The 15438-nt window shown below is 40.4% G+C and overlaps 1 protein-coding gene across 1 annotated transcript in view; it reads left to right on the top strand.

Moving 5' to 3' along the window:
• GLIS3 (GLIS family zinc finger 3) overlaps positions 1–15438 on the top strand; it is a 237873-nt gene that overhangs the window by 48788 nt on the left and 173647 nt on the right. Inside the window, exon 4 of the mRNA XM_034774451.1 lies at positions 8451–9576. Coding sequence (XP_034630342.1) covers positions 8451–9576 — 1126 coding nt within the window. The remainder of the gene's footprint in view (positions 1–8450; positions 9577–15438) is intronic.

Genomic DNA, 15438 nt, shown 5'->3' on the forward strand with positions numbered 1-15438 from the left:
TATGTCTACACTACAAAGCCTATGGTGGCATAGCTATGCCAGTATAGTCCCCTGGTGTAGCTGCAGCCTACAGTGACAGAAGGAATTTTTCTGTTGAGGTGGGATAACTGCCTCCCTGAATGACATTAACTATGTCGACAGAAGCACTTCTCCGTCAACATATCTGCATCTGTACTGGGAGGTTTGTTGGCATATCCGTGTTGGTCAGGGGTGTGGGTTTTGTTTCACACCCCAGGCCAACATAACTATGCCCACATAGCTTTTAGGTATAGAACAAACTTAAGAGCAGAACTTGGTCCAAAGCTTCCATGCTTTGTAGTTCTTTTACTGAATGAAGACTTTCATAACTGCAAAAAAATTACTTTTTTGACAATGGAAAAATTGTAGCTCAGTAGGTGACTTGTGGGATGGAAACAGCAAAACTCCTAATAATAAATCCAATTGATGCAGGGTTTCACTGTATTTTATGTCTGGTACAGTGCTTTGTATGTTGTGCCAGTGCTTACCAAATTATACTAATGTCAAACTCATCGTGCAGTGTCTCCATGAATTTGTAATTTAAAATATGGCTATTGGCATTGCAAATGAAAATATTATAGAATCATAGACATTAAGGAAAGAAAAGAACTGTTATATAGACCATTTTACTACTAATATAGCATGTCCCTGATAGACTAGTTGTATAAACACTGGGTAGAATTTTCAAAAGTGCCTAAGTGACTTAGGAAGTTGTACCATTTTCAGTAACACCTAAAAAGAACAGGAGTACTTGTGGCACCTTAGAGACTAACAAATTTATTTGAGGCACCTTAGAGACTAACAAATTTATTTGAGCACAAGCTTTCGTGGGCTACAGCCTACTTCTTCGGATGCATAAAATGGAACACACAGAAAGAAGATATTTATACATACAGAGAACATGAAAAGGTGGAAGTAGCCATACCAACTGTAAGAGGCCAATCAATTGAGATGAGCTATCATCAGCAGGAGAAAAAAAACCTTTGAAGTGATAATCGAGATGACCCATAGAAGGTGTGAGGATACTTAACATGGGGCAATAGATTCAATTAGTGTAATGACCCAACCATTCCCAGTCTCTGTTTAGAGCTAAGTTAATTGTATTTAATTTGCATATTAATTCAAGTTCAGCAGTCTCTCTTTGGAGTCTGTTTTTGAAGTTTTTTTGTTGCAAAATTGCCACCTTCAAGTTTGTCACTGTGTGGTTAGAGAGGTTGAAGTGTTCTCCCACTGGTTTTTGAATGTTATGATTCCTGATGTCAGATTTGTGTCCATTTATTCTTTTGCATAGAGACTGTCCGGTTTGGCCAATGTATATGGCAGAGGGGCATTGCTGGCACATGATGGCATATATCACGTTGGTAGATGTGCAGGTGAACGAGCCCCTGATGGCGTGGCTGATGTGGTTAGGTCCTATGATGGTGTCACTTGAATAGATATGTGGACAGAGTTGGCATCGGGCTTTGTTACAAGGATAGGTTCCTGGGTTAGTGTTTATGTTGTATGGTGTGTGGTTGCTGGTGAGTATTTGCTTCAGGTTGGGGGGCTGTCTGTAAGGAGGACTGGTCTGTCTCCCACGATCTGTGAGAGTGAGGAATCATCTTTCAGGATAGGTTGTAGATCTTTGATGATGCACTGGAGAGGTTTTAGTTGGGGGCTGAAGGTGATGGCTAGTGGCGTTCTGTTATTTTCTTTGTTGGGCCTGTCCTGTAGTAGGTGACTTCTGGGTACTCTTCTGGCTCTGTCAATCTGTTTTTTCACTTCAGAAGGTGGGTACTGTAGTTTTAAGAATGCTTGATAGAGATCTTGTAGGTGTTTGTCTCTGTCTGAGGGATTGGAGCAAATGCGGTTGTATCTTAGAGCTTGGCTGCAGACAATGGATCGTGTGGTGTGTCCTGGATGGAAGCTGGAGGCATGTAGGTAAGTATAGCGGTCAGTAGGTTTCCGGTATAGGCTGGTGTTTATGTGACCATCGCTTATTAGCACAGTAGTGTCTAGGAAATGGACCGCTTGTGTGGATTGGTCTAGGCTGAGGTTGATGGTGGGATGGGAATTGTTAAAGTCATGGTGGAATTCCTCGATAGCTTCTTTTCCATGGGTTCCATGGAAAAGAAGCTTTCGAGGAATTCCACCATGATTTTAATAAACACCACCCTATACAGCCAAGTTCGAAGATACAACCACATTTGCTCCAATCCCTCAGACAGAGACAAACTTGAATTAATATGCAAATTAGATACAATTAACTTAGGTTTAAACAGAGACTGGGAATGGTTGGGTCATTACACTAATTGAATCTATTTCCCCATGTTAAGTATCCTCACACCTTCCATGGGTCATCTCAATTATCACTTCAAAGTTTTTTTTTCTCCTGCTGATGATAGCTCATCTCATTTGATTGGCCCCTCACAATTGGTATGGCTACTTTCACCTTTTCATTTTCTCCGTATGTATAAATATCTTCTTTCTGTGTGTTCCATTCTATGCATCTGAAGAAGTGGGTTGTAGCCCATGAAAGCTTATGCTCAAATAAATTTGTTAGTCTCTGAGGTGCCACAAGTACTCGTGTTCTTTTTGCGGATACAGACTAACACGGCTGCTACTCTGAAAAATAACACCTAAGTCACTTAGGTGCTTTTGAAATTTAGACTTAGTCTCCTAAATGACTTAGGTACTTTTAAGAATTTTTGTCTGTGTGTCTAACCCAGGGGTCAGCAACCTTTCAGAAGTGGTTTGCTGAGTTTTCATTCATTCACTCTAATTTAAGGTTTCGCGTGCCAGTAATACATTTTAATGTTTTTAGAAGGTCTCTTTCTACAAGTCTATAACATGTAACTAAACTGTTGTTTCAGGGTAGCAGCCGTGTTAGTCTGTATCCTCAAAAAGAACAGGAGTACTTGTGGCACCTTAGAGACTAACAAATTTATTAGAGCATAAGCTTTCGTGGGCTACAACCCACTTCTTCGGATGCATATAGAGTGAAACATATATTGAGGAGAAATATATACACACATACAGAGAGCATGAACAGGTGGTAGTTGACTTACCAACTCTGAGAGGCCAATTAAGTAAGAGAAAAAACTTTTGAAGTGATAATCAAGATAGCTCAGGACAGACAGTTTGATCAGTTCATGCTCTCTGTATGTGTGTATATATTTCTCCTCAATATATGTTTCACTCTATATGCATCCGAAGAAGTGGGTTGTAGCCCACGAAAGCTTACGCTCTAATAAGTTTGTTAGTCTCTAAGGTGCCACAAGTACTCCTGTTCTTTTTAAACTATTGTTGTATGTAAAGTAAATAAGGTTTTTAAAATGTTTAAGAAGCTTAATTTAAAATTAAATTAAAATGCAGAGCCCCCCCGGAGGGATGGCCAGGACCCGACAGTGTAAGTGCCTCTGAAAATCAGCTTGCGTGCCGCCTTTGGCACGCGTGCCATAGGTTGCCTACCCCTGGTCTAACCATTGTGTTCAGTGCTGAAATGTATTTTTTTTAATTTACAAAATTTAACTGTTACTGTTTTTTAAAATATCTTCTACTGTATCTCATTACTTCACTGCAAATTCAGGAGTTATCTTGAAATGGTTAAAAACAATACTAGTATTTGACCAGGTTGAAATCTTGTTTTCATCTATTTGTAAGCTATATTGTGAAGAGGGCATTTCCATCATTTTACCACTGAAGATTGTGCCTGTAGGGCCTCCATATGTTTTCTAACTTGCAAATTAACTGCTCATCCAGTGTGTGTCACTGTCAGCCATTCAGATCCAAGGCCATGCCTCTGAGCCAAAAGCCATCATGATTAATGTGACAGCAGTCATAATGTAGTTACAGTTAAAGCCATATTTGCGTGTTTTGTATATGTATATACTCAGGTATTTAAATGTGTCACTTTTATTGAGTTTAAGTTGTGCCTTCCAAGTATCCATTTTTAGGCTCATCTTTTGCCGAATTTTAATTCACTTGAGTAATTTCATTTTAAAGAGACATTTGCTAAAGATTAACTGAAATCATCAAACTGTCAGAATTCAAGGTCCTGTATTTCTCCTTTTAATAACATGCCAGTAACTAACACCAATGGATCCCACCGGAAATTCCAATATTTTGACACTTGTTTTTGTCCTGAATTGGAATGGAAAGACAAAACATTGAAACTTGTTCCAAAAAGTTTCAATTCAGAGATGTTGAAATGTTTCATTTTGGGTTGGTTCAACATTAAACTGCATCTGCTTAAGCTGCGGCAGTGTCATATGTGTGTTGTAATTGGGGGCCTCATGACCCCATTCTTCTGTATGAGTTGGGCTGGCCTATATCTCCTGTGATGCCCCATAATGCACTCTGGCAGCTCAGCCTGATGCAAATTAATGTTGAAATGGACCAAAACAAAATGTTTCCCCTGAAAGAACTCCCCACACTTCCTAGGTCCCAGTACTGGTCCCATTGGGAAAATCAAAATGAAACAAAGATCATACATGAGTAAAGGAAAACAAGGTTTTCACTCTTGTTTCATATTTACTTCTAAGGTTCAAATCAGCAGTTGATATTACAGTACTGTTGCATTTCAAATTATAGGGAGAATGAGTAATTATATTCATAAATAGAAATGCCTTGTAGGTAAACTTAAAAGATTCTGGTCCAAATCCTCAACTGGTATAAAGTGAAGTAAATGAAGCTGTGCCAATTTACACCAACTGAGGATCTGGATCTCTGTATTATATAACTATTTCAGATGCTCAGTCTTTACAGTAGTACATATAGTGTCCCCTGTAAGTATTTACTCATCAGTGTGGGACAGATTTTCAAATGAGTTCAGCATTTTGGTTGCTGACAGTCTGTTTCTAATTGTGAATTCTGAACCCTTGAAATTCTGGCCATAATCAAGTTTAATTTTATAAAATGCAACATTTTTTAAAAATAAACTAACGTGAGCATCCATTTGCATTTAAAACATTTCAATATCTTTCTGAATGCGCCTGAGCCTGATGCACATTTTTTGGTTTATGAATGGGCAATTTTTGGTTTATATGTAAAGGAGGAATATCCATGCCAAATTAATTAAGCTAAAAAATCCCCAATTTTATTTTCTAGAGAAATACTCAGCCTACCATGTAAAAATCAAATGTTATTACACTTTACTTGCTTATTCAGCAGAGAGTAAGTACATCTGTTTAGGGCCACATCATAGTAGTATTCAGGGCTACACTGCAGCCTAGAATTTGGGCCCTTGCAGGTGCCTAAACAAAAGCAAGAGTTCTCCCCTTACATTAGTGTGTGGTCTACTGGACCTTGGGACCAAGCATGCAGAAGCAACTTCGGGATGCTGCAAAGCCATTTACTTCCCACTCTGAAACAGCTGGCTGAGGAGTGGCAGTGAATAGGTAGCTCCACCTCCTACCCCAACAAAGCACATCAGCCAGCAGAGCTGAGAGAGTCCCTGGGAGCTGCAACTTACTATCTCCTTGAAGCAGGGAGGCAATTATGACTCCCTGAGTCTGTTTCTTTCCTGAGATGCTCCTGGAGTGGTTTGTCCTTGTGGTACAGTCTAGCCCTCAATGAGCCCAAATTACTGTTAGCTGATGCCTTTGATCAATTGACTCCTGACCACTGTAAAATGCTTGTTATGTTAAACAACAGGAGAACTCAAACAGGCCCTGCCTCCCAGGTTAAGGAGAGTAAATGTTTCAGTAGAAACAAACACAGTGAGGATTTTTCAGCTGTAAACAATATAACTGTAGAATTCAGTGTCAAAAGCCATCTAAGTTTCTCTTGTCTAGTGTTTCATACACTCTTCCAATTTGACTAATCTGATAAAAAATTTATCAATCTCAGAGGTGAAAAGTTGTAGTATCAAACAGAATCATGTCAAGGACAGCCAGCATACAATTGCATCATTTGTGTAAGCTTTGGTAAACTTTACCTCATTCACTGGAATTATCACACCAGCCATTGTTTAGAGCTGTTCCTGCTCACGTTGAATTCAGTGATAAGAATCTTATTGATTTAAATGGGATTAGGATTTAGCCTTAATCAAAACTGATAGCAAAACTGTGAACTATATATCTATATCTTTTTCACATACATTCAGTACCAGTACAACTAAAGATGGAATTTTGGCTTTATTTGTATTGAGTGTTGCCCCTACTTCTGACACCATTGTCCCATTATGACATTAGTGTTGTACCTCTTCCAAATAATAGCAGAATTCTGGGGCTTTGTAAGTTGATTTTCCAGAGGAGGAAAGATTAGAGATGTGGCGTCTGGGTATACTCTCACTGTCATTTCCTTTAATTACACGCATACCCCAGTTCTGAGATGAGATGGTCAAAAAACATGCAGGGCAATCTCAGCCCCACCCCAGTGCCTGGTTCCTAGGGCAGAACTCTTCCTCAAGAATTGACTCTAATCAGATACCAAGGCAGAGAACAATCTCTCCTGGTGCTTGCACAGCTCCCTCTCTCTTGAAACTGTATCTACACAAAGACTAAGCATAACTCAAACAGAACGGCAATGCAGCATGTCTTCCCAAGAGTCAAAACTTGCTTGCACCCTAAGAACAAGAACTTGGAAGACTATGTGTAATAGCGCCACCTGGTATTGCCTGCCATAGCAATATCTGGAATACACCTCTACCCCCATATAACGCAACCCTATATAACGCCAATTCGGATATAACACGGTAAAGCAGTGCTCCGGGGGGGCAGTGCTGTGCACTCCGGTAGATCAAAACAAGTTCGATATAATGCGGTTTCACCTATAATGCGGTAAGATTTTTTGGATCCTGAGGACAGCATTATATCGAGGTAGAGGTGCAAATGCAAATATCAGATGAGGTTTATTTCTCTTTTTTGTTTTTGTTTTCTTACTGTAATTTTTGAACAATAAAAGTGCATAGTAAAATAACATTAACCAATTGTTTATGGCAGGATATGTGCATAACATCCAGGTAGGCATAGTTCTTTAGATTAAATTACAGAAAGAAATGCTTATCCCAGGGGCTAAGTGCTCTGACAATTTTTTCATTATTTAGTACTTTTCTTATGGTGTTCATCATAGCCTGTAAACTCCCCTCCCCCCGCAAGCTTTAATTAATTTAGCCTCTGCCTTGTGCGGTAGATAAGCTATTAACCTAATTTTCCAGAGAGGGAACTGAGACTCATAGAGACTAAGTAACTCGCACACAGTCACACAAGAAGTGAGTGGCAGAACTGGGAGTAGAAGCCAGATCTCCTGAGTACTGGTCCAGTGCCTTAATCAAAACTCTGTGCTTCTTAAAAACACAAAATATGCAGTGAAAGTAACAAATCCAGCAATTTAACTTGAACCCATATGCTATAACTATCTGAACCAATGATATCTGCCTGTATGTCTAGGTACTTATAAGGCCCCCATCACCCCATCTCTCTTTGAGTACTTCACAAATATTAATGAATTTATCCTCCCAACACCCTCAAGATGGGAAGTTCTACTATCTCCATGTTACAGCTGGGGAACCGAAGCCCAGAGAGGTTAACTGACTTGCTTAAGTCTGTGCTGGAGCTGGGATTTGTAGCCCCACCCTGCCTCTCTTCCTCCTGCCTCTTTGTGGAAACCAGTGCCATTATTGGCTTAAGATGTTAGGGTGACACTTAAGAAATCCCAGGTGTAAGCAAATTTCCTGATATTTCTGGGAAGAATTTATATGACAAGATTGGGAAGGTGAGAATTTCTGAAACTCTTGTTCTGACTTAGCTGTGGAAACATCATAAAAACAAAACTAAAACTCCTCAACTGTTGCTCTTCTTTATTTTAATTCACTTATTGTGATTTTGTACAGTTAGATATGATTTGCATTTTAAGCTTGAGTTATATCCTTAAAAAAGAGTGATATTTACCAGCTTGCATCCATTACAGTCTATAATTTCCTTTGTGTTTAATACTTATTTGTCTGCTTATTCATCGGCTTCCTATTTTCTCCACCAACACCTGCCACCAAAAAGGATGGATAGGCAGGTCAACTCAACAGAAGTTAATATCTGTTTAATAAGAAGTGGAAGCATAATGTTTTGCACTCAGAGCCTCCTTGTGCTCCCACTGAAGTCAATGACAAAGTTCCTTTGACTTCAGTCATGCAGGATCCAGGGGCATATAGAGTAACTTTCATCCAAGACTCTTAAAGTGCTTTACAGATTTTCAGTTGGCTTCTGAACTATCCAGCATATGCATGCAGTGCCTGTGTGTGCCTGCAGGTGTAGTAACTGAGCAGGCAAACCCTTGAAAACATAAAATTAGAGGGCACTTTAAAAAAAATTGTCCCTGCTATGACACTATGTGAGACTATGTCAATTGAGAGAAAATAGAAGAACTAGTATATTAGTAATATATAAATTTATGAACCAAACTTTTAAGGTGACTTTCTAAAACCCCTGTCTTTCTTTTTCCTGCCTTTATTCCAGGTCCCTCATGTCACGTGAGTCTCTGGCCTCTACAACATTAAGTCTGTCAGAAAGTCAGTCAACACTGAGTGTGAAACATGAGTGGTCTCATGGCTACAGGATTCTTCCTTCCCTTCCTTCCAACCAAGGATCTCAAAATGGCAGTGAGCTAGGGGACATACTGAGTATGCCACCTGGAACATCCATGTCCAACAACAGTGTATCTAACTCATTACCCTCTTACTTGTTTGGTATGGAAAATAACCATTCCCCTTACCCAAGCCCTCGCCATTCTTCAACCAGATCTCATTCAGCCCGCTCCAAAAAAAGAGCCCTCTCTCTCTCTCCTTTGTCTGATGGCATTGGGATTGACTTCAATACAATCATCCGTACATCTCCAACCTCTCTGGTTGCCTACATCAATGGTTCGAGGACATCGCCAGCGAACATATCCCCGCAGCCTGAGGTCTATGGGCATTTCTTGGGAGTAAGAGGAAGCTGTATTCCCCAGCCTTGCTCTATTCCAAACACTCAGAAAGGTCTTCTTGTGGCTAACAGCAACATCACCCTCCCAGGTTACAGTGAAAATGGGACTGTGGAATACCAGCGGATGAGGCAGTTGGAACAAAGTAGCTTGCAGTCGGCAGTCATGAACAACATGGTGGTTCAACAAGGTATGCCTCTGATAGACAGCCAGCCAAGGGGCATGTTAAAAAGTGAACGTGTGGATGATTTTTCAAGCAGCACAATTGACATGCCTCCTCCTCCCCCTCTACCACCTCCTCCACCACAAGGTCCACCACCCCCTTACCATGCACATCAACACCGACATCAGCATGACCTCATAAACCATTCCCATCAACTTGCCTTGCCTTCCTCTGCCCAGGGCCCTTTGTTGGATGAGGATGGTGAATTAGATGATTTCAATGGTAAACACTGCTGTCGCTGGATAGATTGCAGTGCTCTGTATGACCAGCAAGAGGAACTTGTGCGGCACATAGAAAAGGTTCATATAGACCAGAGAAAGGGAGAGGACTTCACTTGTTTCTGGGCAGGATGCCCTCGACGATACAAGCCATTTAATGCCCGTTACAAACTGCTGATTCACATGAGAGTTCATTCAGGAGAGAAGCCAAACAAATGCACGGTAAGTCTAAAGTGACAGATCCTGTCGGGTAGAAGTACAGTTCACTGCTTATGAAAGTTTAGATAAGGTTTAATTCTGCACTAATTTCTGCTGGTAGAATTTTAAAAAAATTAGAATGAATGAACGACTGCCCATATTTCCACCTACATAGTTAGGGAGAGGTGTTCTCTAATATCAACTCTTTACATTTGACCAGAAATAACTTTTTCTGCCTATCTGAATGATTTCTGAATCCAACCTGAGAAAGACACATGAGACTTTCATAAAGCAAGGAGTAGATACCATGAGAGTATGAACTTGCCTGCATGATAAGTACTGTGGAATATTTATTACTGGTTATAATTAAATTGTCTTGCCTCAGGTTAACACTTTTTTCCTGAGCAGTTAGCCAATATTCAAGATCTTGGTAGTTGTTTCTGTTAGGAGGAGAAATAGATGATAGAATCAGGTATTTCTTTGACACAATCCTGTGTGTTTATAAAACATGTACAAAAGTCCTGTTCCCCTGACCACAGTAGGACTCAAAGAACAGGAGACAGCTTTTTTTCCTGACAGTTCTACATATCTTTCAGCCAGCACTCTACTCAAAAAGCATTCTCTCAAGGGCTTTCTGCAGGGCCACACTACCAGGGCATTTCTGGCTGTGTCTGGGGCTACTTTGGTGTGGCTCTGTGTGCTCCTTCTCCCTCTTAGAGAGACACAGTTGCAAGCAAATCAATCCCCCATCCTTGCATTTACATTCAACCCACAGTGAAACCCTTCTGACATCATAGCTCAGATTCCTGAGCAGCCTTATATGTGTCCTGTGTTTTGGGTGGTGGCTTCTAATCTTTCAGCTATCTTGAAACAAAAGGACATGTAATTTTCCCCCTCATCTAGCCTGAATGGAAGGCAACTCTTATGCCTACTAGCATCAGTTAGGTGTCTCCCAACTACCAGTGTAACACCTCACAACAAATGAACATATATTTTCTCGGAATAACTGCTGATGGGTATTCAACTAGGAGGAACTTACTGGGTTTTCTCTATATCAAGTAGAACATAAATCAATCCAAGGAAGCTATTGTCAGTCTGCTTCCAAGTAATTGTTTGTGGGTATAATACATGGAGAGGAATTCTTCACTTAACATTGTACCAGTAAAAACCTTACAGGGTGTAATAAAAACATTGGTAAGACTAGTTAACGCTTTTTTGTCATTGTAAGGTGCCTGAACTTTTCATTGTGACTAAAAGATGCAATATTTATGTCAGACCTATTAGAAACACTAAAAATGAATTAATGTTTTATGAGCACAATGTAACCCAAAGGACAACAGGAAGGATTTGCTGCACTGCAAAAAAAAATAATTTCAAACTTAAAATGAATAGCATTTCTTTTACCTTAGACTGGGTAGAAATGATTGTATATAGCAAATGTTCCTGAACCTGATGAACTCTGAGTATGTAGCATATTCTTCCATGTCACTGGAAGCATGAAATATAATGTGGCAACACAAAGCACGATTATCATGTAGGGAAGAGACTAGGCAAAATGGAGACCTTTTTTTTTTTTTTTTTTTAAGTTGGTGCTTTCCGACTTTACATGATTTCTGCCCTATGCATTAATGTATAATTGCAGGTGTTCTGAATTATGCCTGATTAATTTTAGAGGCAAACATACCATGTCTCAACTTATTTTCGGTTAATAAGAAGGTGCTATTCTCCTGTGCTCAATCAAATGATCTTTGTAACTGCATCCTGAATGTATATGAGTGGGGCAAGATTGCATTTTTCAAGGCTAGAGAAAAGGATGTTGCAGTAATCGAGAGCTGAGATGATGAGAGCTTATATGAAAGCTTTTGCTGTGTGGATGGATAAATAAGGTCATAGCTGACAGATACTATGTGGAAAGAATCTGCAAGGATTAGATATAGCCTGGATATGAAGACCTAGAGAGACATCTGAGTCAAAGTTAACAGGCAGGTTACAGGCCTGAGTGAAAGGCAGGATAGCGGAGTTGTCCAGAGTGAAGTGACCAAGAATGGAGGTGGTGTGGAGGGGTTGGGGGAAAGAAAGGAGGAAGAGTAAGAGCTCTGTTTTAGTAATGTTGCTCTTGAGCTGATGGCTAGACATCCACAAGGAATGTCAGAGACAGGCCAAGTTTTTAACTTGGACAGAAGGTGAGAAGTCTGGAATAGAGAGGTAGATCTCGGAGTCATCAGCATATTTATGTTTGTGGAGGAGATTTCCCTCTCTGGTGACTGAGATCATGGGCATGGGATTCAGTGAAGTTGGAAATATAGAGCTGTTTAACTAGCAAGATGGCAGAACTGAAAGAGTGGGAGAATGAATTTGTAGCGGAGAAAGTCAACCTGGTCATGGGATTTCTTCCAGAGGTGCTCAGCAGCATGAGAGCAGGAACAGAAGAAGTGAGTGTTGAGGGTGAGCCAGGGCTGGGAGTAGGCAGAGCAGACCCCAAAGAGTCAAGGGTGGAGAAGAGTGAGGATTGGAGAGAATCAACAACCATAACAATGGAAGAAAGGGAAGAGAAGGCAGGGAGGAGAGGACTGAGAGCAGATTAAAAGTCTTCAACACCGATGAACTGGACATCACAGAAAGGTTGAGGTGTGGGGGCAGGGCACTGATGGGTGATGCTGAAATAGACCAGGTCATGGTCAGAGAAGGGGATGTCAGCAATGGAGAGATCAGAGAGAGAGAGCCATGTGTGGTGAAGACCAAGTCAAGTGAATGGCCCTTTTGATGACCTGGGATGTAGGTTGAATTAAGAGGTGAAGGCAAGGAGACATGCAGCTATGGGTTGGTCAAGTCATCAGCATGGAAGCTGAAGTCACTGAAGTGTGGGAGATTGTGAGAAGAGGAAGAAGTGAGGAAGAGAGAGAGCCAGGGAGCTACAATCAAAGGGGGGGGGGGGAGTGGGTGGGTGTAGATGACAGCAACATGGAGAGGGAGAGAAGAGTCAATTGGAGTCTTGCTCAAAAGAGAATAAAGAATGGGAAGAGGGAGGAAGGGGGGTTGGAAGCACCAAGAATGGGAGAAGGGAAGCCTGACACCACCACAGTGGTCTGAGCCAGAGCAGGGAATGTGAGAAAAGGAGAGAGCTCCGTAAGAGAGGGCAGCTGCAGATGGCATGTCAGACTAAGGGATCCAGCACTTTGTCAGGAGCTGGAGGGAGTGAGATATGAAGAGGTTGTGGATGAGTCAGATCCTTTCAGAGGAGGAGTGGGCATTCCAGAGACAGTAAGAGAAGGAAATGAAATAACCCTCAGGCAATAAGCTAACCATGTCATACTGCATTAACATTTCAGTGAAATGATGGTTCTTAGCACCAGGCAATTGTCTGTAATGGAGAAAAATCCTCCTTTTATTCATGTGTCAGAAAAGGCCATGGTCAGTACATTCATCATCCCATATTCTGTGCACCTGTCTATCTGTTGGAGTCCATTGTCAATGTAATATATGGTGCATTTGACTATTTTACTGAATCTCCTAGTACTGTAATGACATTGCTTTTCAATGTACCATCAACACAATATAGGGTCAAAGATGCTTCTAAGCTATATTACGCCAATGCCAACAGAACTAATGCCGACTAATTAATTGTTAAGGTTAAGATGAACTAGAGAATTCAGTTTTCCTTCCTACAAATAACCTTTCATAATTCTATGCTAAGTTATACATCTGAAAAAAAAATCAAGGAACTGCTAAACCTGCAATATTGTATCTTCCAATGATTATAAACATCTAAGTGCACAAGGTTACATAGGTAAGGTTAGTGCCAAGAAAAAATTTCTCCATTAAATTAAATGGATTTATACCAGGGATGAGCTTGTTTCTTTATGTTGATGAAATAGAGGTTTGGAGTAGCGTGTAACATATCACAAGACGAGATGATGGAGCCACTGATAGCATCTGGTCATGACTAAGCAGTCTGCTATGATTCAGAAAGATATAGTAAAAGTAGTGTATGCTGTGAGTCAACCAGCTGACAGTAGATATGATGAGTGGCTAATGATTGTGTTTGTTAGATTCAAACTTAGTGACATGCACTGGGGATTTCATTCCCAGTAATCCAGAATATAATTGTACTATCATACCAAGAGCTAATAGCCATGAAACAGTGAAAGCAACAGTTACAGAGGTCTACATAAGAACACAAGAACAGCCATGCTGGGTCAGACCAAAGGTCCATCTAGCCCAGTATTCTGTCTTCCAACAGTGGCCAATGTCAGGTGTCCCAGAGGGAATGAACAGAACAGGCAATCACCAAGTGATCCATCCCCTGTCGCCCATTCCCAGCTTCTGGCAAACAGAGAGTAGGGACACCATCCCTGCCCATCTGGCTAATAGCCATTGATGGACCTATCCTCCATGAATTTATCTAGTTATTTTTTGAAACCTGTGTGACTATAAGGAAGTGATCATACAGTGAAACTAGGGTGTAGTGGAAGAAACTTGCAGACTGGTCCTGACTAGACTTACTGCAAGTACAGTGAGTTGTTCTGCACCTGTTTAAGCTACCCTGTAAGTTAGGCTTCCTGTATAGATTTGGCTGGATCTACTGATAGAACTGCACATTCAGATTAGGCACTAGAGTTGGCGGTCCCTTTCCGGTACATTTTTTCTGTGCTAATAAATATCCTAGTACATTTTTTTTTAAGTTGGAGAATGCTTCATGCACGGGAGGGATTTTTCCCACTGTTGACTGTGTTTGGAGAAGGAATTCCATTCAGTGTTTAACACTTACTCCATTCTCTCATGAGATTCTGTCCTAACATGTAAATCTGTGATGGATTCTTTAGGGGCTCCTGTTGCTATTTTCCAATTACCTGGTTAAGAAACCAAAAGAATCTTTCCAGGACATTACAATTGGGAGATTAGATTGCCTTTATCTAAACTTATATCTAAATGTAAATGTTTCACATTCAAATTTGGCCAGTGTACGCCTTTATTCGCTTTTATTTAGGAGAAAATAATTTTTCTAAATAAAAAAAATTCTGGTTTGATTGGTAAAGAGAGACAGAGAAACTTGAATCAAAAATTGATATTGACATGCCAATGACTATTATATCTGTGGTTGCCATTAAAAATCCCAGCAATGTTTGCCAGCAGTTGCCACATAGCAGTATCTGAGGTTTCCAGTTTCCTCCGATATGAGAAAAGGCAAGTTCTGTGGTAACTGTGTGAAAACTGTACAATAGCACTTGGCAAATGCTGACTTTTTAATGACTTTTACTGTACATGTGAGTTTATTTTGTACCCTGTGTTTTTCCTAGAGTGTATGCTTTTTGTACTTAAATGTTCAGCAGCTATGCATGGTAGTTAATTAATTTATTGCCAGTGTTATGCAAATAATAAGCTTAAATATTTTACTTTAATGTAATAATAGAAGTATGCAGTTAGAAATTTCAGGCTCTCTCTTCACATTTTGATACAGGTACAATAGAGGTGTTCTCCCTTTGAAACAAAATACAACCTTTCTGCTTCTAATAACACCTGAACCACCCTCAAGCACACTACTGCTCTGAAAATGAATCTTTCCTGTGCCATCAGACATTGCTAAGGGCACGAACCAGGCTCTGCCATCCCTATCTGTCTTGGATCGCTCTTTGTCCTCTGTGTTGTTAAATCCAACAAGTGTTCCCTCTCTGAGTAGTTTTTGACAGAGGGATTCTTTCAATCAGTCTCTTTTTCATGTTTCTCCAGATGCCTAATGGCAAGCCTGCCATGACAGATGCTCTGGCTTCATTCTTAACACTTGTCCCAGACACTTTATCTTCTTCTCTGGAAAAATGTTTGGTGATAAGAGGTCGTTGAACTCTGTGATAAATCTTGGCATTTGTTATAAATTCATTCTATTTTTAT

This window comes from Trachemys scripta, chromosome 6 (assembly GCF_013100865.1).
Source record: "Trachemys scripta elegans isolate TJP31775 chromosome 6, CAS_Tse_1.0, whole genome shotgun sequence".
Taxonomy (NCBI): domain Eukaryota; kingdom Metazoa; phylum Chordata; order Testudines; family Emydidae; genus Trachemys; species Trachemys scripta.